At 36.3% G+C, this 25,831-nt stretch overlaps 1 protein-coding gene across 8 annotated transcripts in view; it reads right to left on the minus strand.

Annotated features, from left to right (window-relative positions):
• Positions 1 to 7,788: 7,788 nt before the first annotated feature.
• The window catches only part of GOLGA4 (golgin A4), a 67,652-nt gene continuing 49,609 nt past the window's right edge, over positions 7,789 to 25,831 (minus strand). For 4 of the 8 annotated variants that reach the window (XM_056485706.1, XM_056485703.1, XM_056485704.1 and 1 more), the window contains 10 exons: positions 25,430 to 25,551; positions 24,760 to 24,890; positions 20,594 to 20,707; positions 17,535 to 17,555; positions 17,311 to 17,379; positions 16,632 to 16,707; positions 14,739 to 14,842; positions 13,014 to 13,100; positions 10,514 to 10,577; positions 8,488 to 8,522 (listed from right to left, as the gene is read on the minus strand). In XM_056485706.1, coding sequence (XP_056341681.1) covers positions 10,548 to 10,577; positions 13,014 to 13,100; positions 14,739 to 14,842; positions 16,632 to 16,707; positions 17,311 to 17,379; positions 17,535 to 17,555; positions 20,594 to 20,707; positions 24,760 to 24,890; positions 25,430 to 25,551 — 754 coding nt within the window. In that variant the 3' untranslated portion in view covers positions 8,488 to 8,522; positions 10,514 to 10,547. Of the gene's footprint in view, positions 8,523 to 10,513; positions 10,578 to 13,004; positions 13,101 to 14,738; positions 14,843 to 16,631; positions 16,708 to 17,310; positions 17,380 to 17,534; positions 17,556 to 20,593; positions 20,708 to 24,759; positions 24,891 to 25,429; positions 25,552 to 25,831 lie in introns of all 8 variants that reach the window. The other 4 variants (XM_056485700.1, XM_056485699.1, XM_056485701.1 and 1 more) reach the window with 4 other exon arrangements.

Consider the following 25,831-nt stretch of genomic DNA (forward strand, 5'->3'; position numbering starts at 1 on the left):
TGATGAGACCTACAAAACAAATACACAATTATGAATCAGGAATTATTCTATTTTCAACAATAGAGTTCTAAATCTATGTGGAATAACTAGGCAAAAATTATACAATTTACATGCCCTTAAATTTATGGCTTAACTTTCTATAAAATTACAGCTTAAGACAAAGATATGAGATACATAATTAGATAGATAGATAGATAGATAGATAGATAGATAGATAGATAGATAGATAGATAGTCTGCTTCCTTTGATTTTCATCTCTTAGTGAACCACCAGTGATACAGGTTCAGCCTGGATCTACCCACAGAAAGGCAGGGAATAGTTTCCAGAATAAATGAAGCCAGACTGTTTAGAATTTTTAAATCAAATACAAGTGGATTTTATCTCATTTTTTTCATTTGACTACATAAGAAGAAAAATCACAAGTGGGAAACACGTACTAGATATGAGAAAGTCATGGAATACTCACCCCATAACGGATCCTGTGATCCACCATTTTTCTACACGATATTAAATCTCACTGATTTAGACATTGAAGTGGTATCTCTTCTTTCTGATTTAGCCTCCATTTTTATATGTCTTAGGCTGAGATCCTATTGGTCACACAAGCTTTGGCCACTTGTTGAAAGGTCCACTTCACACCACAGCTTTCAAATATCTTACTTGGCATTCTTGGCACATCTGTTATCCATTATCCAGCCATTCAATGTTTATTATTCCACATGTTAGCTATCATACACTCTTTGTATGAAAAGTTCATGCAAACAATAACCTATTTATGATATTTGAGAGATCCAAACCCATTCTCTACACAGAGAAGACACTTTTTGAATTTATGTGTGTGAGCTCAAAGCTTGAGCTTTAAGTAAATAATCTGGGATACACAGACCCTTCTGTGATCCACTTATTTGTACATTCTCTGCTATGCCATGGCTTAATTTGGTGTATATTGCACCTACAGAGAGTTCAGAAAAATAAACTGTGGGATTCTGTAGAATCCATAGGACTTGCTATTGGCCTGAGATATGCCAGAAGCAGCACACTTATCCAGCTTAATAATATGGAAAACACTGAATCTGAGCATCTGGATAGCAAGAAGGATATTGTTTGATGCCAGTGATTTTAGAAAAATAAACAGTAAAAAAGAAAAAAAAGGACCAAACAAAATGACCCCCTCAAACACTGCCCCCCTCCCCGCCAGAATTTTTCGCAAGTATAATTAAATTTAAATCAGTGGACTTAAGGAATTTGCACTCCCCAGAGTGATATTCACTACAAATAACGTAAAGAGAGAAGCACAGCAGGTGTGATAACACAGCAAGCTCTCTTGTTTATGAGCAACATTATTCACATAGCTCAGTGACTGGCCCTGCTGTAAGAGAGATTTTGGGAGGAATTCAGCAGTAACAATCCTGCCATCCCATAGGCTAGAAAAAAATATGACATATTTGGAGGTCCACGTGACAGTTCCATGGTTCACTCTAATTTCTAACAAGCTGCTTACAGCATCACTCTATTAAAACAAAGTTACACACTCATAGACAACTAGGTGGTACTGACAAGGTTAGAAAAGTCTTGGGATGTCATCCAAAATGGAGACAGCAACTGTTGTGCCCAAGCTGTGAGACTTTTTTGGTACAGACTCCTCCATCAAAAAAAAAATATCTAAGCTCAGTCACAACTCCAATTTCAGAGGAAAGCAGAACGTTTGGAAAAATTAAGAGTATATTATGCTTCCCCAGCCTCCTGCTGAGTGCCTAGAGACTGCATGTCCCAGGTGAAAGCAAGCCATGCTTCTGTCCTCAGCAACATCACAAACAAAACTGGGAATAGATGGCTGTTCTGGTCACATAGCACATGAAATCAGTTGAGATGTTAATTGCCCTGCCTTCCCTGACACATGACAAATCAGTCCAGGCATCCCAGTGTAATACATTAAACAAACTACACTCACAGTTAGTTGACAGCAGCAGTGATATATAAGATATACTGCATTTATTTGATTCCCTGACTATAGTATGCCACTATTGCTGCCACAAAAGGCTTTCTGAAAACCATCAGGATCCTGATGAACAATGTCTACAAATATACCTAAATCAACTTCTAGTTTTAGTCAATATTAGAGCTTATCTAAAGTAAAGTTAATTACAGCTTCCCTAAAATCATATACACTCCTACTCTTATCTTGAAAATAAGCTGTTGACTTCATGCATTTGCTTACTTTCAGTCTCCCCATTTTGTATAAAACAAACAGCATACCTGTGCTGTCCAGCAGCTCATTGAAAGTCACTCTTCATCTTCTCCCTGTTTAAAAACTTATTTCCAAGGAAATACCAATGCACAAGCTCTGGAAAGGGTCAATGAAGACAACTGAAACAAAATGTTTAACAAATAAGTGAACATAAAGGAGGAGCTGCAGGGATTACCTGAACAATGAAAGGCTGGCTGTGCTCTGGTTGTTGCCCAGCAGCTCTCCAGCCTGCAGCACTCTTGCCAAGGAGAAGGCAGGGCTCTGGCTTGCCCTGCTGCTTTACTGAGATGTCCACGTGCACCCAGCCAGAAGTTGTGATATTAAGCACGGCTGTCCAAGCAGAAAGGCTCTCTCTAATCATAAAACCTTTTTCTTTTCTTTTTTTTTTTTTTTTTTTCCAAGGTTCCATACCACTACTAAGAACTAAGCAAGTGCATCTTCATATGCTTAAAAGCCTAAACCTAACAGGTCCTATGCATGGCCCTGAGCAACACACTACAAAGCAATAACATCTCCTTGTAAGATCTAATTAATTCTGGGCCTTGCCACGGGTACATTCTTCTCTCTACTATTGTACTGAGCAAGTCACATCTGAAAAAGACAACATTAAAAACCCAAGGGATGTTTGACAGATACAACTATATATAAAGGCATACCCAGATGCCCAGGGATTGGCATGGCAGTTTTGTATTTACTCACTGGTTGAACAAGGAGAGTACTCAAAGATCAACTCAAACTCCGTAGAATGTGAATACTTGCATCTTGAAGAAGTGTACACACAAACCGGATTTCTTCTGCTGACCCTGTATCTATCTAACAACATTTCTATCAGTCCATTCTAGAAATGAGGTCCTGCCCTAGCAGAACCTGCATAAAATACAAAGAAACTGATCTTCACCTCAAACAGTTTAATATGCTGAGAATCATAACGAGCTACCTCTGAAGCTGAGAGAGGGAAAAAAAAAATCCACATTTGACTGAGCTAGACACTTCTTGTACTGAATATTTGGTTTGATTGTATTTAATTAAGTAACAACACTGGAATCTTGGGGCTGAAGTGTGGTGTGCTTTAAATTAGATGCAGGTAACACTCACTGCAGGGCTTCAAGGTGAGGACAGTTTCCTTCAGTGTGAAAACATATTTCAGGGGAGTAGAAAGTAGAAGCTCAGCCTAATTACAACTTTCTTTACCATAAAGGAAGACTAACTTTTCACCTCACCCTTCCTCTTTTTTTTTTTTTTTCTTTTCCCCTCTTATTTATCGACTGTTCTAAAAGGGCCACATAACTGGGGATACACTCTGCTGTTCATTCCTTTTCCTTTAAGCGAAGTTAAATGCTTACAGAAATGCTGGACATGTGAGCCATCCTGACACAACCAGGGGCAATCAGGCAAAGGTGTCTGTGCCACAGGCAAGCAGCCCTGGTTTGGCAGCAGCACCCATGGTGCTCTCCACACCCTGGACCTGGTCAGCCCCCACAGCCACACAGACCTTCGTCTCCATTTTGAAAAGTTACCTGCTGAATCAAAGGAACCTTCAACTAATTAGAAAGCAGCCAATATTTGCCTAATGGCCACCAGGTGACCTTGACTGCTCTGAAAGTTGCAACCAAGAGGTGCAAGCCATGTGTCACAGCAGGTTCCTGCAGTGCTTAGCTCTGTTACCATTCATTGCTGTACCATGATGTGATAGCACAGCCATAAAATAACATCTAATTACCATAAGTTTAATTATTAGTTCTCTGATACGTCACATGGTATTAGGTGGCAACTGCAGGAAATAATGGCTGTCACTGTTCTACAACAAGAGAAATTTCCAGAGATGTACTTCCTCTAATTCAATGTCCTTTGAAATTACTCTAGCACATATGGGAAACTAACTCTGTGTTAACAGAGGAAGACTAGAACCAGTAAATGAAAGCCTGAGAAAGAAAATAAAAGGTAGCAACTGCTAGAGAATGTATAGACACAATGTAGAAGAACATGCAACGTGCTTACTTCTGTTCTATCATTTCTAATTTGCCATACAATGAATACACACAACCAAAGAGAGTTTGAAAATCCCACACTAGTAGTGCTATTGAGGACCAGCACTATGAACAGCTATACCATAGCTTGTTCTGGATGTTCCTCACAAAGCTGAGATTCTGCTAGGCTTCTGCTCATATTGATGGTCATAACAAAGCTGTAATGACTTCACAAAAGAGTTGTTTTTTCTTGAAATAGCAAATGAAAAATAAGTTTCTCAATTCAACAAACTCCACAAGGGAAAAGAAAGTATCTTCTGTAGCACATATAGAAGGACAATAGGATTTATGCAAGAGTTTCAATTACAAAAATCAAACCAATCCTGTCAGTATTCATTCCAGTTTACAGAGTCTGAAATCCTCATTTTAGAGGAAAGAACCAGATACTGCATACCACATGGAAGAGTAAACAAATTTTAGTGCAGATCACAGAAAGAGGTACTATAAATGGCAGAACTAGAAGTTGGATGGATTTATAGATAATGTTTATAAAAAGGTTGAAACAATATGTTGCAAAAAAATATCAGCCTAGGCACTGAAATAACACATGAATAAAATCCCTGGTATTTTTCATCTTAATTAAAGATGTTTAATCCTTAGAACACTAGAGGCTGCTCAATAAATATTTTAAGCCTTATCTTTGTAAACAGACCCACACATTTTCTGTGTGCATGTATATAAGTTCATAAAATTACAAATACCATATATATTGCACATAAGACTAAGGCATGGTTCAATATAGGATGATTCAAATACATTCTCTTGCAGATGCATCTTTTAACAATCGTGTCTGAACAAGTTTAACATCCTCTAACCCTTTGCCTAATCTTTAACTGGTACTACTAGCACCATTTGACACTGCAACAATAAAAAAACATTACTCAAAGCAAAGCAACCATTTTTGTGCATTCAACTTTATCTAAAGCAATCCCTTATTTACATATTCTCTTCTAATAAAATCTAAAAGCAGTTAAAGCTTCAGCCTGAAAAAAATTTTGTACTTAGCACACTTTCCCATTATATTAAGGAATATACGTGTTTGCTAATGAGTACTTATATATCTATAGATATAGATGAGATATATAGATATAGATATAGATATAGATATAGATATAGATATAGATATAGATATAGATAGATATAGATATAGATATAGATATAGATGATATAGATATAGATATAGATATAGATGTAGATGTAGATATAGATGTAGATATAGATGTAGATATGGATATGGATATACAGATATGAAAAAACACTCCAAACATTTAACTTTTTCCAGATGTGAATTTGGATGGTGGTTACCCGATTTTAGTTTTTTTAAAAACAGTGACTCAATAATCCCTTTTGGATTCTTTATTTAGGTTACTTAAGGGAAAAATATTATTTAGTCCATCCAATGTTGTATGAATATTAAATAGACTATTTCAATTTGTTCCACTGCACTCAGGTCATGCTTGACAAAGTACAGTTCATAACTAATTTCTTTCATGGAAAGGGAAAAGAACAAAACCAGAAAATGTGAAAAATAGCCTATTTGTTAGGACAAGAGAACTGTAAGAGAGCACAGTAATAGTTGCTGTCAAAGCAATAGATCCCTGCAGTGAAGTTCACAAAGCCTAAGACAACATATAGCTTACACAGAAAACTGAAACTCAGATCTATGTTGTACACTATTGTAATGACAGCAATAGCAAAATCCCACAAATCCTCAGCCAGCTGCGAGAGGAACAGGCTTTTTCAGAGCCAAACACACTCATGTCAAGTCCAGTAGAGGCTGCTGCTCTGACAGTCTGGATGATGCTTTTCTGCTACACAAGAAGAAGGAGAGAAACACAAAGAATATAGGATCTTTTAAAAAATTTTGATACATTTGTTGTTTGATAAAAGGGAAGGGTTTAACCCCTTTCCCCTAAACCTCCCAGAAGCTACTAATGATAAAGCAGCATAAAACTTCAAGACAAGAGGTAATGAGAAATAAAGATGCAACTCTTGGTACTTACTATCAAAAGCAACCCATGTATCTTTAAACCTTAAACAACAATTTAAAACAAGACACATTCTTTAGACTGCTAGTGGCCACAATAGGCCTTGGATCAAATTGTTTCACTTCTAGTTTCACTAGAATAAAAAACTATGCAAATAAATTCAGCTTTTTTGTTTTTTCTTTTCCTGCAGATAACCGAAAAAGGTGAATCCCAGTCCACTTGCAAAAAACCAAAAAAAGTAAAAAAATCCCATTCTTAATGTTCTAAGTTAAATTAGAGGACTGCTGTGGAGTAAGAAAACAAAGAGAACTTGTAATAAGAGAAGAATGCTATTCAGTCAAGGCAGGAGAGATGTAATAAAGTTTCTAAAATATAACAAGTAGCAGAAGCACAGTAGTTTGCAAAAGAAATTGTTATACAATCACTTGTTTCAGGGAAAAAAGGCTCATGTTACTATTAGGGACTTGGTCATGTATATTACTGGTTAGCAGACATATGAACAGTTATACTGTTGGCTATCCAGGCTCATGCTATTCTAACCTGATAGTGAAAATATTATAAGAGCTATATACACTTTTAATAAATGCTTCCACAACTGGGGACCATGCCACATTCATACATTGCAGACAGCTGCCCCTCAAATATTGTTAAAAATTGCATTCATAGAGGACTGATCACCCTGAACTATCTTGGCAAACTAACATACATTTACAGATGTTAGTTATTGATACAGTAAGTATCATAGTAGCTAGAGGTTAAATTTATGCATACTTGTCTATCACTTCAGAGGACCACAACTTACATGCCAAAATGACCACACAAGGATTATTTAAAAGAACAAAACTACATAATTTTCCATCATGGTGGACTTCTATGATGGAATGACTGCAAAGACCAACCAATGTCATCTATCTAGACATCCATAAAGCCTTTGACATGGTCTCATGTGACATCCTTATCTCCAAATTGGAAAGATATGGGTTTGAAGGGTGGACTATTCAATGGATAAGGAAATGGCTGGATGGACACAGCTCAAAAGTTGTGGTCAATGGCTCAGTCCAGACCAAGGTCAGTGATGACAGTTGTCCATTAGGGCCTTTGTCTTGGGACTGGTGCCCTTTAACATCTTTATCATAGTGACACAGACAATGGGATTGAGTGCACCCTCAGCAAGTTTGAAAAACAAAGTGAGTGACAAAACTGAGTGGTGAAGTTTTGCAAAAGGAAGGGATGCCATGCAGGGGCACCTGGACAAACTTGGGAAGTGGGCCCGTAAGAACCTCATGAGATTTAACAAGTCCAAGTGCAAAGTCCTACAACCTTGGTGGGGAGCAGCCTCAGTGAATCCAGACTGGGAGAACATCGGAGAACAACTCATTGAGAACAGTCCTCTGGAGAACAGCTTGGGGGTGCTGGTGAATGAAAAGCTGGTCATGACCTGGCCATGTGCACTCACAGCCCAGAAGGAGTAAGAACAAAACTGGTGTGTCCTTTAAAAGAAAAATAATACAAAGATGTTCTAAAATTATACAGTAAATAAACTTTATTTCATCTCTGCTCTATTCATATTAGTGCTGTCAACAGTCACAGATCAGCTTATGATACAGGTATGTAGTAATTATTTACAATTTACAGGAACACACCTTTTCTCCAGAAAATGTAAGTACAAAAGCTAGGAGTAAACAAACGAGGTACTGCAATTTGGATTTATTGTAGGCAAAAGCATATAAGTGACCTTCTAGCAAACAATCAAGATCAAATCAGGAGAGAATAGTCAACAAGAGTGTCTAGTTCATCAGAAAAATCACCTCAATCGCTATCCATCGAAAATGTATTGCACAATTCAATCAAAAATAAAAATAAAAATAATAAATAGAAGAAACAAATCATTTATTTCAACTTTTAAAAAACACCCAGTAAAACCTGTATAGAGATACAGTAGCAGACAATTCTTTCCTAGGATAAAGTCTTTTCTCTCCTTTAAAAAAATAACCTTTAACACAAAATAGAAGACAGTATTCAGTAGAAGAGAAATAACCAAATAACCCCTGATTAGCATTTCTGCCAAGGCAGTTTTGATTATATTCACAGTCCAAAAGTGGTGCTGAGTTTTGGTTCTTGCTGTTCTGTTTGTGACCTTGAATAATAGCTTTTCTTCTTGTCCCTTCTCAAGGGGGACCAGAGATATAAGCATACTTCTAAGCAGCATTGTCATGAGACATTCTCATCACAAAATCTTCAAGATGGTCGTAGCCACAACTAGAAGAATGGAAAGTTAAAAGAAATTATCAAATGTTACATATTGAGAATCTCTTAATATTAAAATAATTGCATTGTTTATTAATACAATTAGGAGACAGAGGAATTTCAAATAAGTCAAACTGCCAAATTATTTGAGCAAGCAATTCCATTCCGGTACCTGCAAAACAGTTGAGAAACTGATGAAAACAAAATAAGGTGTAGCAAAACAGTCAGCAATCTCACTGGAAATGGTCTACCACATCACTGCATATTAATCCAAAGAAAAATTAAGTTGGACTCTCTTGCATAAGACTTATCATCAAAATTGAAATGATGGTGCAAAATTTTGGACCTAGCAAATCGCTTCCTCTAGAGGAAAATATCAACTGCCTTCACAATAAAGTCGACATCCTCTTAATTTCTCAGTTATATACATGCAAGAATACGTGACAAAAATACTTGGGATGAAGTAGGCAACTACAATCAAATAACGAAGTCTGAACGGTTGACATATACATTAGCTCATGTTACGGAAGTGTAACCAACATTAAGGTCAGTATCAACAAGCCTTTCTGTGGCATGCTTCAAAGGCAGCTCAGAACACCTGAATTTTTTTACACCAGCATTACAGACAGCATGACAAGAATTGTAAATAGCTTTGTTACATCAGTATCAACAATTAATTTTTTTTTTCAACAAAGGGCTAGAGGAAACAGTTGCTGATTTTGTCAGAACTGATGAAGGCTGTTGGCAAGCAGTCCAAACTCTACTGCGTTTTAAGTGCAATAAAGTGCATTCACTAGAGTATTCAAAGATGGAAAAGAACACAAAGTAGTTAGAGGAACTAATTTTTTCTTTGAAAGAAGTATTATTTTGTGTTGAAGGCTGAGTTTGCATGACTGCAAACAGGAGAGGAAGATAACCTGTCAACTGCACTGTGGTAACTGGCAATAGCAATAGCCTAAGTTAATTAATTTTGCTCTGGCAGTGATGCAGGCCAACAACTGCATTTTAGCCAAGAGATAGCAACTGCTTCATATGCATTGAATCAACTCCTGGCAACCGTGCAATGCTTTCCAGTTGCAAAAGAGGAAAAAAATTTGAAATTTGAACCGACCATATCCTATAGAATTCATCTGCAGAGTTTATTAAATATCATGCACCACTAGTGACTCAAATTATAATCTTTATCAGCCAGTGCAGAAAGTTTTTTCTTTTGTACTTCCATATCCCAGTCCTCTCTCAAGCAGTTATTGTGTGTTGCTTGTTTAGCTAGGCTAGTCTGATTTAACCTGCATCTTTAGCCCTAAGTCAGCTGTTCTGTTCTTGTAATGGTACAACTAGCACTGCAGATTCGTATTAAAGTAGTTTAATAAAACTTGAAGAAAGACACAAACTGAGAGCATAAAGCTCCCCTAATTGTTCTCTGTCATCTCTCTGCTTTAGCTTCTCTTATATCAAACCAAAACTGATTCAGAAAGGTACTGACTTTTAAACACAATCATATCCTAATCCTTCTGCAGAGAATGAGTTATCTTAAAAAAGACTGGTACATTTTCATTTTTACAGTATGCAATACTTCATTTCAAACAGTACAGTATGTCTCTCACAAATCTGATTTATTTGCCTGTTCAAAAAAGGAACTCAGAAAATGAATAAATGCAAAACAAAGCCAAGTACAATAAAAATCAATATGACATATTAATTGATTTTAAATCTGATTTTATTTCTACAGCTGAGATTTTTGTGGCTCAATCAACATTTGAAGTTATACTTAGGATTAGGGTCAATCAAAAAGATTGGTTTTGAATCAATAGTTACCATTTTCAAACTCAGCTTTGTAAAGCAAAACATGATTAAGACAAGAATAAAAATTATTATACACATATACAACTAAAATCTGTTTTTTAACAAAGGAAAGCAGGCAGGAAAAAACAGTAGAAGAATCATCAATAGCATAATACATATTTCATTTTACATAAAACAAGAATGTATTAGACTTCACTCACCCACATGCTAGCTAAGCACAGACTGGTGGCATATTCAAAAGATACCACTGCGAGGTGAGGCAAACTACAAAGCCAGGAAGAAAAGAGCTTATTGGACTATTTTGTTAATAGCGTTATGTAGTGTTAACAAATAAGAACTCTGTGGACACCTATGGATGAGATTGCTGCAGTTAGATCACAACAACTACATAGTAAAAGACAGATTACTGAATATTACATTGATCTAGCATATGTTTATTGACCAGGAACTGCTACAAGTTTTTAGAAACTTCTTAAATATATGCCCACTAAGAGGGTATAAAATTACTCACAGACAGTACCACACACTTACTCTAGTAGAACAGTAAGTTAATAATTTACACATTAAAATTATTTAGATATGTTTTAGCACTAAAGTAAAAGCTTTATTTTAAAATGCACATCTATGTTGTAATTCAGAACTTTATTGCTCCTGAGAGCTAAATATTGGATATTTTCATATACCAGCATCAGTCCAATATTAAGCATGGAGAAACACTAGTGCCATGTCAGCCAATAAATAAAAACAAAAAAACCCCAAGCACATTTCTTGACAGAATAATTTATAAAGGCATGTCTAGCTTTTTAGTTCTAAACATAATTATGGAAGACTCATCCCCTGAATAATTTGTGCTTCAGCAAACAAACATATTAACATTGAAAGTGAAAGAAAAAATACTTCTTCCTTCATAATTTGCTCTAATATTTGAGTTTCCATTAGATGTATAACTCAATCTCTTTGTGGATTTGGAAAGGAGAAAATTCATAGGCTAGATATTAGCCAAGAAGGGACTGCTATGTGAAACCCAAGAGCTCTTTGAACAATATCCTTAACAAATCAAAGCCTGCAAAAAAAACCCCACTGTGTGTTTTAGCCAAAATTTAATACCAAGGATAAAAATTTGTTGGATGAATTCAAGTTAAATTTTTATTTTGTATCAGAAGTTGTGAATATCTGTTGTAGGAAGAACAGGTTTAAGTATCAAAAAGCTGAAGACAAGGCCCATCTCTCTGTTCTCAAAATCTTTCCTAAATATTAATCTGGCTTACCAGAACAAAACAAAACAAAACAAAACAAAACAAAACAAAACAAAACAAAACAAAACAAAACAGTCTCAGCTTTCTATTTTAACGTCAGAGAGAGAAAAAATCATGCTTGGGATACATGATACTGGAGGTGCAGTATAATCAATATTTTTATTGTCTAAAAGTATTCAAAATATTTAAGATTTCAAGACTCTCAAACATGCTAAGTATACAGGAAAATGTTGACGTATTTTACACTTTCCTCAGATGTGATACTGCAAGATGAAAGTACAGCCTTTTTAAATTTTTGTTCAGAGAATCAACAGACTTTGATGTATCTACTTCAAGTGAAATGTAAAATCATTCATATTTTAATTCTATTCTGTATTTGCAAGTACTAAATAAGAATATATGCAAGGTCAGTGAGAGAAACAGAATGCAATACTTCCTCTCACTTTAATTCCTAAATATTTCACTACGGTGACCCACAAAGAGTGTGATCACAGTGTTGATTCCAGATACAATATAGAGGAGACAATTACTGCAGTTTTTACTTTAATTAAAAGTAGCTCAAATACATAAAACAGTAACAGTAATACCAAAGAAATGCTTATGCTTAAATAATGTTTTCTCCTTTTGCATCTGCTTCTCAAAACCAATTTCACCTTTCTAGTAAATAGGTCAACTGGTAAATACTAAGCAAATGTCAAAAAAAACTGGGAAAAAAGAAAACACTTTCAAAGTATTGATGACTCTTATATTTGACCTGTCCTGACCCAAAGTGAACTAACATATTTTCGTGTTTTTTCAGTAAAAAATAAAGCAGGCTCACACAAAAAACCCCAAAACCTAATCAAAACCCCAAACTTGTCAGGATACCCACTGAAGATAAAACCATACATATCTCACTTCAAAAACACTTATCTCAGGTGATTCAGATGATTAACTTCCCATTCTATAAGCAAAATGCCTGTTGTTTTTGCCAGAAATTTTATCCCAGGGCTGAAAAAATGTTTTTTAATATATTTTTCGTAAAACTCATATGACTCCAAAAAAACTTCTGAATTTAAGAAGCATGAATTTTATATATTATTTGTATTTTTATATATATTTAATATGTCAGATTACTTTTTTAATTTAGAAAATTCATCCACAGAATAGTAGTGATGCTTGAACTTGCTTTGGTTCTATTATACCCAGAAATATGCGATCAGAAATATGTCTTAACTGAAGAAAAACACTAGTAAAGAAAACATGCTTGCTTTTTTCCTCACTCTTGCTATAAACTCAAACCTAGAGCTGGAATTTGATATTCCACTGAAGAAAAGGGAAGAAGGGAGAAAAGAAGTCCACTTGAATATGGACACAGGGAAAAGAAGACATTAAAAATGTTTCTATTTCCTTATTCTTGAAAGCTAATCCTCTTGCATAAACTTGATTTACTTACATAACTTACCATTGGTCGAGCATCTTCTCGTTCTAGTATCTTCTGAGTCTGATCTGCCGGGAACTTCAGCACTGTTGTTATAACCTTGGCCATTGTCTAAAGAAACATATGTTATCCATACATCCACAAAAATGCTTTATAATATTTTAAAATTAATTTAATAATACTAGATACTATTTTATTAATGTCAATGGAAAACAGCGAAATCAGTAAGACGTAATTATTTGTTTCCCATTGTATATATGAATGATATGAATTATGTGAAAACCATGTTTGCACATAAGTTTTCTGGTACCTACGCTCAAATGATAGAGTCCATTAATAAGACAGAATACTAAATTAAGTACATGCCTAGAAAAAGCAATCTGTCAATCTTGTTGCAGATATCCTGCCAAGCAAGAGGCAAATAATAAAGTTGGACTGGAGGGCAAGATGGTAAAGACACATACACACCTTAGTCAAGCAGTTTGCAAAGAATGTGCTAAGTTACACATTACAAGTCATTACACTAACTCCTGACTCTTAGATCCATATCAACCTCCACATTTCTCTTATGTCTCCAATACCGTAGAACAACTGGTGCATTCATTAATGCCTTGACTGCATTCCAGTATCATTTACTAGGATGCATAATTGGCAATACATCCAAGATAATTTGCACAGAATCTTTTGAACTCTGTTCAAAAAAAAAAGGAAGCATGTGGAGAGATATCAACAATTCCACTGCTGAATCACCTTTGAGACAAGGCATACATATTTGCACTACAAAGGGGCATCATGCACAGGGAAGGGCCACCAGAATGACACAAAACAAAAGAATGACACAAGACAATTACATTTTTTAAAAATTACATTTTTAAAAATGCCACTTCTTGTCCAGGAATATAAAAGTTGAGAGAAAGGAATATCTGTACTGAGAAGATAAATTACAATGTAGGTCTTTTAACTCAAGAAGTGTTGGGGATGCTGGTGGAAAGCACAGTAATACTTTACAAGCATACATAAAACTGTTTTAGAAAGTTTTATCATTTGCATCGTCACTGCTCATGGTTTTCCTGTCCATGTAGCAAGATGAAATCCATAAATATATGGTTATATGATATAATCCTGATGAGAGCAGACACTAAGCTCAGTGTCCTCCAGCAACACATCTAATGACTGAAAGAAAACCAGCAGATGAAATCAAGAAGCTACTGTTCAGCTTTTCACTACTTTGGAGAGTGAATTAATAACATCTAAGGTATACAGACTTGGTAATAATATGAAACAACTTTAAGCAACTATTGAAGAGGCATTTCACCACCTTCAGCTGGTAACATAGCTACTAGCAAACTCTTATTTAATCCAACTGTTACTTACCATGTTTTGCCAAGATTACTTTAAAAGTAATCTTTTTTAAAGTGCTTTTGCTAATATTGTGCATAAGAGTTTTCATTTTACATTAAGTTTGACTGACAACAGGACTTCTTCTGATAAAATCGTATCTACCTATAAAGGTTTTTGTCTTGATGGTGAAAATCCCCTCCACCTACCACTCATCTTGGCAGACTGAAAAAGTTTTGAAGTTATGGATCATGTCTCTTTGGAAAATAATGCAAAAGCCTACTGAATCCTATGTCAGAAATAAACAGCATATAAAAAATCACAAACACAATGTACTTCACATCTATAGAGCAAGGGTGTTAAACTTTACTCTAACCTGAATCACCTGTAAGCATATACAAATTTCCATACCTTTGTCTCACGACCCATCATATATTCAAAGAGCACTTTCCTCAAGTATTCAAACTCAGTGGGTTCCTCAAACAGTGAAACGTCAGTATGGTGAAGGCTTCCATCTGTGTAAACAAAAAGAAGAGAATATTTATACTGAGAGTCACTCATCCGAATCCAAGTTTCACTAATGGCACAAAACCAAAGAAGAACAAATGCTGTATTCTGCACCTGGGATGGAGTAACTGCAGCCCTTCAGAAAGGCATTTGGGGGTGCTGGTTGGCAGGAGGTGCAACAGGAGTCATCAGTGTATGTGCCCTTGGCAGCCACGAGGGCAAACCTCATCCTGGAGTGCATCAAACACAGCATCATCAGTCGGTCAAAAGAGATGATTATCCCACCCTATTCAGCAGTGGTGCACCCTCACCTTGAGTACTGTGTGTGGTTCAGGGCTCCACCACTTAAAAAGGATGTGAAGATACTTGGACACATGCAGAGGGTACCTCTGCTACTCGATAAGGTGCTGGCAGGCATGTCCTCTGAGAAGCAGCTGGGGAGTCTGGGTTTGTCTAATTTGGAGAGATGGAGGCTAAGGGGTGACCACAGTGCTTCTATGGCTTCCTGAGGAGATATTGATAGGCAGGTGCTCCTCTCTTCTCCCTGGTACCCAGTGCCAGGACACATGGAAAATGGCTGAAACCTTTATCTATCATGAGGAGTTCAGACTCAACATGAGGAAACATTTCTTTACCAAGAAGGTGTAAAACTCTGGAACAGACCTCTTGGAGAGGCAGGTGATGCCTCATGTTTGTCACTGTTAAACAGGCATTTGGAGAGTGCCCTTATAGACATACTTTACCTTTTCATCAGCCCTGAAGTGGTCACACAGCTGTGTGGTCACACAAAACTGATGCTGGTCCCTTCCAGCTGAAGTATGCTATGCTATGCTTCCTGCTTCTCTCCCTACCTACCTACCTATGCTGAGGAAATCCTTGATTACATTTCTTCGCAGCCCTGCACTAGCATAAGGCACTGAATACCCACAACCATCTCTCATCCTTGGCTCAGTCACCTTGAGGGAAGGAGACATGGACCTCCTGAGGGGATGAGAGATATAGATCATCCCGAGATAATTTGAGCATTTGCACAAATTTGCAAAAAGCCAGTGTGACATGGTTTTTGAAAGTCTTCTGAGTTCATCCAGTTAAGAATGGGCCTACACAGGACGGCAAAACCCCATATCTCTAACATTAGCAAGGCTCAGTGCTTGAACCCTCAGTCTCATGCAGTCTCCTCAGCTAAACAGCTCAAATCTTTTGGAGGTGAGCAATACCTGTTCATTTCCCTGTGCATTTTTCTATCTTATGGTAAAAGAGTCTGAGCGGAGCAGTATACCACCAGAGAGAAGGTCTATCTGGCCCAATACTCTATCTCCAACCCCCAGTGTCTCAAAGGACAGCACATGAGCAGTGCAAGTCTACTACAGTCTGGGTCCTGGGGCTGCTCACAGGCCTTGGGTGGCTGGGACCAGCCTTCCCTGGGACCCCACCATCTCCTGCCAAGGGCCCAAGGGACGTGTCCCAGCTCAGCCTGCGACCTCCTGTCCTCGCCTGTGCCCATCTCTGCCCCTGCCTACTGGATGCTCTTGGCTCCTGCACTGCAGAGAGCCTGAGAACCCTGATACAGAGCTCTTTTAACTGGATGACATAAAAAAAGAAAACATCAAACAAAATGCTGTGTGATATGGTCATCTGAAATTACACATCAATTCTATTATAATAGACAAGAGAAAACAAGGATGTCATAAGTGTATTACACAAGTGTTTTAAAAAGACTAACATTTTATTTTCTACACCAAACTGTATCTTTTTAACAAATGAAAAACTTATTTGTGATGAAAACTGTATACTTACCTCTATATGGTGTTCCAACTGATGTGACATACATATTTTTCTCATAATGTTTCAGCTGGTCTTCCAGGACGTGAATCTAAATAGAGAACAGTTGATATGATAAACAGTGTTAACTAGCAGCTAAAATAAGCATAACTGAAACAGTTTCCAGCTACGTATCATCTCTTATAAAAGCAAAATACATTTGCTTTTTAAGGAAGGAAAACATTAAAAACTGTGTCATTAAAACAACACAATGTTGTACATGTGCATATACACATAAAAATATCTATAGCAGATGTTATGCATATATAAGATATTCATGTTTCTATTTTATATATAAGCACCGATAAAAAAGCATACAACAAAATTCTACTTAAACACCAAAAAAGTTTTAGTTTTGAAAAAAAATTCCAGAATTTCGTAAAGTGCACTGTTCCCTTTTTCTCTGTGCAATTGGTTTGCTAACCAGTATCACAAGCATGTGGTATTTTTATTCTCAGGGGATAGAGGAATACTTTGAAAAGTACACAGCTCTTCTGAGAGCAAGTATGAGTGAAAACTATTTTTTGTCTATTATATTCATAGCACCTTATATGGAGATGTACCACTTCATCACTTGAAAAGAATAAACCTTTTAATACTGCAAACACAGAGTATAAAAAAAGAATACTTCTTACTCATTCAACGTCACCCTTACCTGCTCTTTCAATTCCTGCTCCTTCAGTTTTGAATCATTGACTAGTGTTGTCTTCTGTGCAAGTTGTGCCTGAAAAGACAGTCACATATGGAAATTGCTGAAAATACATCATAGGTACCTTTGCAATCAACCTATTTATTCTTTTTATAAGCAGTATTTCAGTATTTAAAACTGCTCCACAACAAAAGTATTAGAGAGGAAAATCAGTAACATGTAAGACTTACCTTTAGTTCTGTTATTGTGACCTATAACAACAATAAAAATTTAGATTAAAATGTATGAAAAATACTGATTATATCAAGCACTGGAGAAAGAAATATCAATCATCTACTTCTGATACAATGTGTTAATTGAGGATGACAAAAATTGAAATTATTGAACAGTAACAACAAGTCTCATAAATAGTTAATGTTATTTGTATTGACAGTATGTAAAGCTGATATTTAAACTATCTCATTTGATCCTGTAAGACAATCCTCATAAATATAATTTCAAGAACCCAATGTTTCCAAATCTTTATGAAATGCATGTTGGAGATGAATAATAACTGAATGAGTACGAAATACATCACAGGATACCCTAACTACAATTAATACTATTCAGAATATTTTATGCTTTCCCTTAATCGTTCAAGTAACATTTGGAAATGTGAACATTTACCTGGAAATAGCTTCAGTTAAGAGCTTCATGAGCTCTACATCTTGCAAAGATCTTTATGAAGTACAGAAAAAAAGTCTAAGCTGAAATTTCTATCTTTCAGTGTTTCAACTCTAAGGAAAATAATGCTTCAGTAGAGATGGGTATAACTCAAGATTGCATAAGTATTTCAAGGGGATGCAGAGATCCATCCACAGCCCATGGGGATCCATGGGGGATGCAGAGATCCATCCACAGCCCATGGGGATCCATGGGGGATGCAGAGATCCATCCACAGCCCATGGGGATCCACGGGGGATGCAGAGATCCACCCACAGCCCATGGGGATCCATGGGGGATGCAGAGATCCACCCACAGCCCATGGGATCCATGGGGGATGCAGAGATCCACCCACAGCCCATGGGATCCATGGGGGATGCAGAGATCCACCCACAGCCCATGGGATCCATGGGGGGATGCAGAGATCCACCCACAGTCCATGGGGAGGTGCCCACACTGTATGGATGGATGCCTGGAGGAGGCTGTGATCCAGTGGGAGATCCAGTGGAGAGAGGTGGCCCCTGCTGCCAGGCTGGAGCAGCCTGTCCTGCACCTCATGGAAAAGTAATCCACACCACAGCAGTCTGGGGAGGACTGTGTGCCTGGGGAAGGGACTCACATTGCAGTGGTTTTGGCAGGACTGCTGCTCATGAGATTGGAGCCATGCTGGAGAAGTTCACGGAGAACTGTCTCCCATGGGAAGAGATCCTACGGCATAACAGGGGAAGGACCCCTCTCCCTGGGCATTGGAAGAAAACCCCAGCTGATGAACTGACCAAAACTCTCACACCCCCTGTCTCCCTGCACTGTCACTGGGAAGGAGGGAGAGGCTGGGGGAAAAAAAAAGGTGTTTTTAAGGGCTTATTTTACTTCTCATTATTCTCATCTGATTTTGTTAGTAGTAAGTTCACTTGGTAACTCTAAGTTGAGCCTGTTTTACCCTTGGAGTGTTTTCTCCTGGTCCATAACTCATGAAGCCTTCATTAAATTTTTCTCTCCTCTGCCCAGCTGTGACAGGGGAGGGTGAGAGAGCAGCTTTAATGGCTGCCGTGCCTTTGGCCAGGGTCAAACCATGACAAGTGGCCTCAGGGTCTTCACCCTCGCAGTCCCTGCATCTGCCTTTCTTGACTTGGGTGGCATGGCTAGAGCACTTGCCATTAAAGACAGAGGCACAGCAATCGTTGAGAACCCCAGCCTCCTCTTTGTCCAGGGCAGCCAGGTTTCCCATTTCCTTCCAGAGAGGGCCCCCATTAGCCCTAGCCTTTCTTTAGTTTGCAACATATGTATAGAAGCGCTTCCTGTTTGCCTTAATTTCCCTACTAGAACAATTCTAACTGAGCTTTGGCTTCCCTAACTTTGTCCCTAGCTTCCCGTACAATTTCCCTCTACTACTCTCAGGCCACCTGTCCTTGTCCTTGTTTACACTTCTTAAGAGCTACTTTGTTTTTTACTTTTTTTTTTTTTCAGCTCTGAGTTTGCCCAGCAGGTCCTTATTCATCCATGATGGAGACCTCCTGGAATTTTTGCTTGATTTACTCCTTGTTGGGATGCACTGCTTCTGAGCTGAATACATGAAACACCATTGCCAGTATATAAATTTGATATAACTTTCATGTCATATCAGTAAGCTGGACAATTCATGTATAATACAAAACTAAATTACTGCCTCTATTTATAGCAGACTGCTATAACAAACCAGGAGTGGAACAGTTAAAAAAGAAGTCCTGAGAAACAGTACCCTTCAAACTTTTAATAATCATGTTTTAGAAGTTAAGAGTCTCTTTAAGAATCTTCCTCTAGATAATAAGATTATATAAGACTATCGTAAGTGAACAAGGGTTAATTAAGAATACAAGGAAGTCTTAGACAAATATTTCTGTGCTTTCTGTTATGAAAACACATATCATGGAATAGTTATGAAAAGTAATAAAAAGGGTTTTGTACACAAGTGCAAGGCAGAAGTAAAAAATACTAGGACAGTGAGTTAATCTGTACACTAGGTTTCTAATGCCAAATACATAAATTTACTCTCCTCAGGTCTACCTGTTGTAAAAATGAAAAATTTAAAAGTAAGGTCAATATGAATTCTCATCAATGACTCAACAACTCGTACACTTTTTGTCTCCTCAGTATAATAATGGCAAGTAGTATGTTCACCAAAGAATTCCTCAAATTAAAATGCAATCTCAGAAAGACAAAAGAATGAAGGCAGTTTTCTTTCAATGAAGGCCTCTCTGTCCATAATTGATATATTAAATGTACTACTTCAGACACCTCTGAAATGAGAATTTTTGAAAAATCACTCTAAAAATGACTTAATGGGATTTTCTTTCCTTCTAAAGGGAATAAAATCAGCATAAACACATGTAGAGGACAAAAACGCCCCACCCTAATAATAACAGAAATGGACTTTTCAACATAGCAATTAAAAGTTAGTATCAAATATTGCAGATTCTAAAGAGATTAATTTTGTTTTTGAAAGGCCAGATACATAAATAAAGTCCAATTAGAAATAAACTACAGAATTTCATGTGGACCAAGAATTTCACACTTAGAGATATAAAAACAAATGTCAGTGTCAGCTCACTTTTTCACTGTTGCAATGCTCCTCTTCTGCAATCCTTTGTTTGTATTCCTTCTGCAAGTCTTCCAGCTGTACCTGCAACTCCTGAACTTTTGCTGTCATCTCTTCTTCACGAGACTTCAAAATAAAGGCAAAAAATTACTTTAAAAATTAATCATCTAACTACACAAAATTGTAACTATGGTGGACATAAAGCAATCAACAAATGTTATACTATACACAGAAAGGATATGCTTGATATTTGTGTAAAAGCTACTTACACCAAACTCCTAAAGAACAGATCAAGAAAAAGAATTCGTGCTTAACAAGACTTTGTAGGTCTCCAACAACAAAGATTACATAGCTAGAATTACAATTACATTTTTTTAAATTCGAAAGAAGATCTATTTCTCTTGGGCACTAAAATAGCATTTGAGTATAATCCAGTAAGTGCATGAAGGTCATAACCTTCATGGAAGGGGTAGATGACGACACAGAATTAATTCCTATATTATGGAAGTGACAAGGACCTAAATCCTTTTCTCAGCCACTCTCACAAAGATGTTACTAAAGCAGCTTTAAGGACATTTTCCAAAACAATGACCAACAATTTCCCATTCTTAAGGGTTTGGAAGGCAGTATTCAATGTGGAGGAAAGAAGCAATAACAAGAATGGCAGGGAGGAAATTAACTTTTCCTGTATAGGAAAAAAATACAATGACCTAAATCCTAGGAAGTTAATCCATCTATATGGCATTTTGGAAAAACAAGTATTTTTAAAAATTGTGTCCCCTCTGGCCTTTTTGTGAGAGAAGGGACCTTATAAAACAGCGCTCCAATTCCTAGTGCATGTCTCCATTGCTGAGCAAAACGAAAACTCTAGTTTTACTCATGCTAACCATACAGGGCAGTCAGTCAGCTGATGGCTCTACTAACACAGAAGAGCCAAGTACTTCAAGTCAAATTAGAAGAATTAATTAGACTGATAACAAGTCCAGAACTGCTGATGGAAATTTTATTCTATTCAAAAAAATCCCAGAAGTAAAAATTGCAATTATCTTAATAGACTTAACAGACTTAGAGTATGCCATTTCTAATAAAAGAATTAGTTCCCTCTAAGACCAATTTTTAAGGTGCTCCTTGCACATGACTTAAGAATAAAACACGTTCCCCATTCAGCTCCTCAGTCCAAAATGCATCACCAAAAAGAAACTAAGCAAATCTACCCACAAAAAAATGAGAAGATGCAGTATCTGAGCAATTTTTACACCCTCAACGTTTAAAAAAACCTCATGCTCAAGGGTAACCTTGCTCAAACATCATGACCTCCAAACAATGTCAGCTTCTATTAATTCCCATTATTTTCCTATGCCCTCAGACTGCACCAACAATCATTCATTTCTAAGAATTTTTTGTTTGTTTTTTATAGATGGCTATACTACCCTGGTTACAAATTCTCAATACCCGGCATATTCAGGGATAGCGATAGTTCTTGTTCTGGCTTTCGCAGATTTTTAAATTTTTTTTATCCATCAAGAATCTAAAATTTTACAATTTGTACACAACTGTTCAATTAAATAAATCACAATTGAATGGACTTTATTCTTAGTTATAAAAGGTAGTTTAAAGGCTGAAAAGAAATTAAACTCAAAATGATGAATGACACTTTTGTAAAAGGGCCATACCTGTGAGCAATTATTTGGATAAACCCCTGAAGAGAGATTATTATTTTAAATTTGAAATTATTAGCAATGTAGGGTTCCAACATGCTACTGATCTGTATTTACAATAAGAACTTATTGTTCTATATAGTACCTGGCATACTCTGAAAATAAACTACATGCTATCCCAATAGCATTTAGTCACAGTTATAGATTAAGACTTCAAAAAAGTTACAATTTCTCAAATCTTTATCAGAAAGCCTATCCTGTACTCTCATGGAAGGCATTAAAACAAATGAAAGGATACATAACTGAAGTTATGTATTTTAATTTTAGCTCATAGTTTGGCTTAAAATAAACTAGCTGGAAAACAGCAAGCAATTTTTGCCTAATGATATACTTTAGCTGAAAAAAAAATACTTTGCTCCCAAATTAGAGGCTATGCAGATCTAAAAATCCTTTATTCAGGGAGACTTTCATGAAATCATATGTGATCAAAGTTTTCATGAAAGAAAACAACACATGAAGCGGAAGTGGAGCATCTCACAGTAAATCATATTAAATTTAACAGACGGAATGATTCTTGCTTGTCTAAGAGGATAAAGACTCAATTTTTAGCCTCAACCATGTTTAAAATGCAACAGAGACCAACAAAGTTATATGAGCAAGATTCATTCTTGCAATTGGCTTTATTTTTGCTTCATCTTCTTACCATTAGAGACAAACTTCTCTGCAGGTTTTAAATTTCTCAAACGCACCATAAGCCAAGTCAAGTATAAGTGGAATAATAACTGGTAACTTTAGGCTAAATCTGGTGATGTTCCTACTTCTATCAGAGATGTCAATGAACATGATACACATTCAATTAAATATTTCTCAGCTTTTGAGATGCTTGCAATACTTCTTTCAGGGAAAAAAAAAACCTCTAATTTTTTTTTTTTTAATTCCCTAAAATAACAGGAATATACCTATGAAAGATAGATATACAGAATACCTATGTATTCTGTTACTTAAAATATCAAACTACCATTTATTTCAGCTCCAGGTAACTGTCATTGCCATCATCAATAAGATGCAAAAAATGACAGTTTTCATGTCTTCCAGTTGCATATAAGTCAAATTAGCCTAAACCCTCAAGATCATACTACAAGACTGACTACATGATGCTTGTTTCTGACATTAAGGATGAAAGGAGCAGAAAACACAGAGGATTTGCACCTGCATTACTTGAAATCACGTATCTATCTGCATCTATAAAGTAAGGACCTGAATGGCAACACACTGCACACTAAGGTAAGAAAAATTTAAATCCTCCAGAAATGCAGAATTTAGACCTACATTATTTTTAAAAACGCCTACAAACAAAACAAAATTCATAAACAAAGAAATAAAACACACACACACAAAAAACCCCAAAAACCAAAACAAAAAACCCGATCAAAACCAAAAATAAACCAAAAACCCTCCACAACTCCCCCCAAAAAAACAACCTTTTTTAAAACATCAATCAATTTTTCTAATTAGGAAATAAAAGAACTCCAAATTTAAAACCCTGCTAATGCTATTCATCCTGCTAGAAGTTCAAGAATCAGACTGAAACACATCAGCCTGCTTACATGTTTGAAATTTTTAGTATGAAGCACTCAGTAATGTTAAGTACATAGATCTTTGGACTGGTAACTAATCACAAACAAACAGTCCACTTACGTCTATTACTGCTGACTCTATTAATGGGACAGTCCTTTTTATTACACTATTTGTGCAAAAAGGACTAAGATGAACAAAGTTAAAGCCTGCATTCCAATATGCTGTATTGTATATGTATATGTATATGTATATGTATCAGTCTAGCGCTGAAAACCATTTAATCTTTTCAACACATACAAGCAGGTCTGGGACAATCTACTTAGATAAAAACAGGAGGCATCCTTGGTGAAGTATCTTTAAACTGAAATTGGCTGGTAACTTCTGGTTGAAATGCTACTAGAGACAAATCATGTCTATCTGCAAATATCATGCAGAAAGACTATTCATTACAAGCAAAAAAAATGAAATCTTTATTAGTATAAAAACTATGCAAACATACTGCACCCTGCATGGAACAGAACCTTACTTTAAGGGCTATGGTACCAATCTCAGCAGGGCATCAGAGGAAGGAGATTGAGAGTGAGACTGCCCCATAAACACTGTATTTAAATTCTTACTTAAAAAAATACATCACCACCACAACTCTAGTAAAAGCTTAAATGTTACTTAAATTCCAGTCTGGCACACAAACTGCTCAAGGATGTAAGGACTTAGTCATCCAATTTTTATTGAATGATCAGTTTGGGCTTAATTTCTATGTTCTTTCATGCCCACCACAGGAACAAAAATTTTTTAATTGCAAGCTGGGTCACCAGACATATGAAGTGTAATTCAAGTAGTAAGACCTTTACTAAGATGAACTCCAGTTTTTCTGTCTAGCTATGCAATCAAAAAAGAGTTATTTTGAAATTTATGTAGTCATATTACTTTCCACAAAAGTACCTCAAGGATTTCTTCATATCTTTTCACAGTTCTTTTTAGATCATCATCTTTTTCAGCAATTTTTTTATGCAACTGTGTTGTCTCTATGTGATGATTTTCTATCAATTCATTCTCTACCTCCTGGGCTTTACCTATAAAAAAAAACATTAAGTGGTATTAAAAAAGCATGGTTTTGGTTGTTTTTTTTTTTTTGTTTTTTTTAAATTATGTCATAACAGTATTTTAAAAATGCTTTCAAGTAACTATAAGGAAAACTTGCCAAGAAGATTAATTTTTCCACACCATCAGACAAAGTAGCATTGCAATGGAAACTTACCAATGTAGTTTCACCTTCAAAATTTTACCCTCATTTTCTTTTCTTTTATATGTATAACAGAAAGATAGGTATCTATGGCTATAATGGGTAACTCTTGCCATGGCAGATATAGAGTGCTAGATCAAAGATCCATCCTGAAGAACAGCTACATGTGCATTTTCCTAACTGTACTACAATTAATATTTAAGTTATTTCCTGAGCAAGAGAAGTTCTTTACCCGAGTTCTCTAGACATTGATAAAACACATGTTGTATTTATCACAGTCACAGGTAAAATCCCTCCCCCAAAACAACAACTGAAGATTCAGTTCTCTGACTATTTTATTGATTATGGCTATATTAATATTTCACTTACTGATTGTCTCTTTTACTGCTGTTTCCAATTCTCTCTCTTTTTGAGCCAGCTGAGTATTGAACTCTCTCATTAACTGCTTTAAAGTGGAGTTGTGCTTTAACTCAATGTCTTCTTGTTCACATCTATACAAAAATGTCAAAAGATACAGCAATGAAATATAACACTTAAAAAATGTGCGAAAACTCAGGCAAGGCAAAGCAAGAGATGTGGAAATTCCTTCAAAACTATTTTAGAATGGGATGGTTTTGAATTATATGAATTCTGTGAGATTCAGGGAGGCTTCTTCTTCCTTTCCTATCTAATTCATCTGGTAGGCACAGGTATTTCATTTAAAAACAACCCAGACTTGAATTCTTTCAAAGATATGGAGTTTTTGCTGAGGAAGTCAAAGAACGTCATAAA

The sequence above is a fragment of the Oenanthe melanoleuca genome, chromosome 2, assembly GCF_029582105.1.
Source record: "Oenanthe melanoleuca isolate GR-GAL-2019-014 chromosome 2, OMel1.0, whole genome shotgun sequence".
NCBI classification, from domain to species: Eukaryota; Metazoa; Chordata; class Aves; order Passeriformes; family Muscicapidae; genus Oenanthe; species Oenanthe melanoleuca.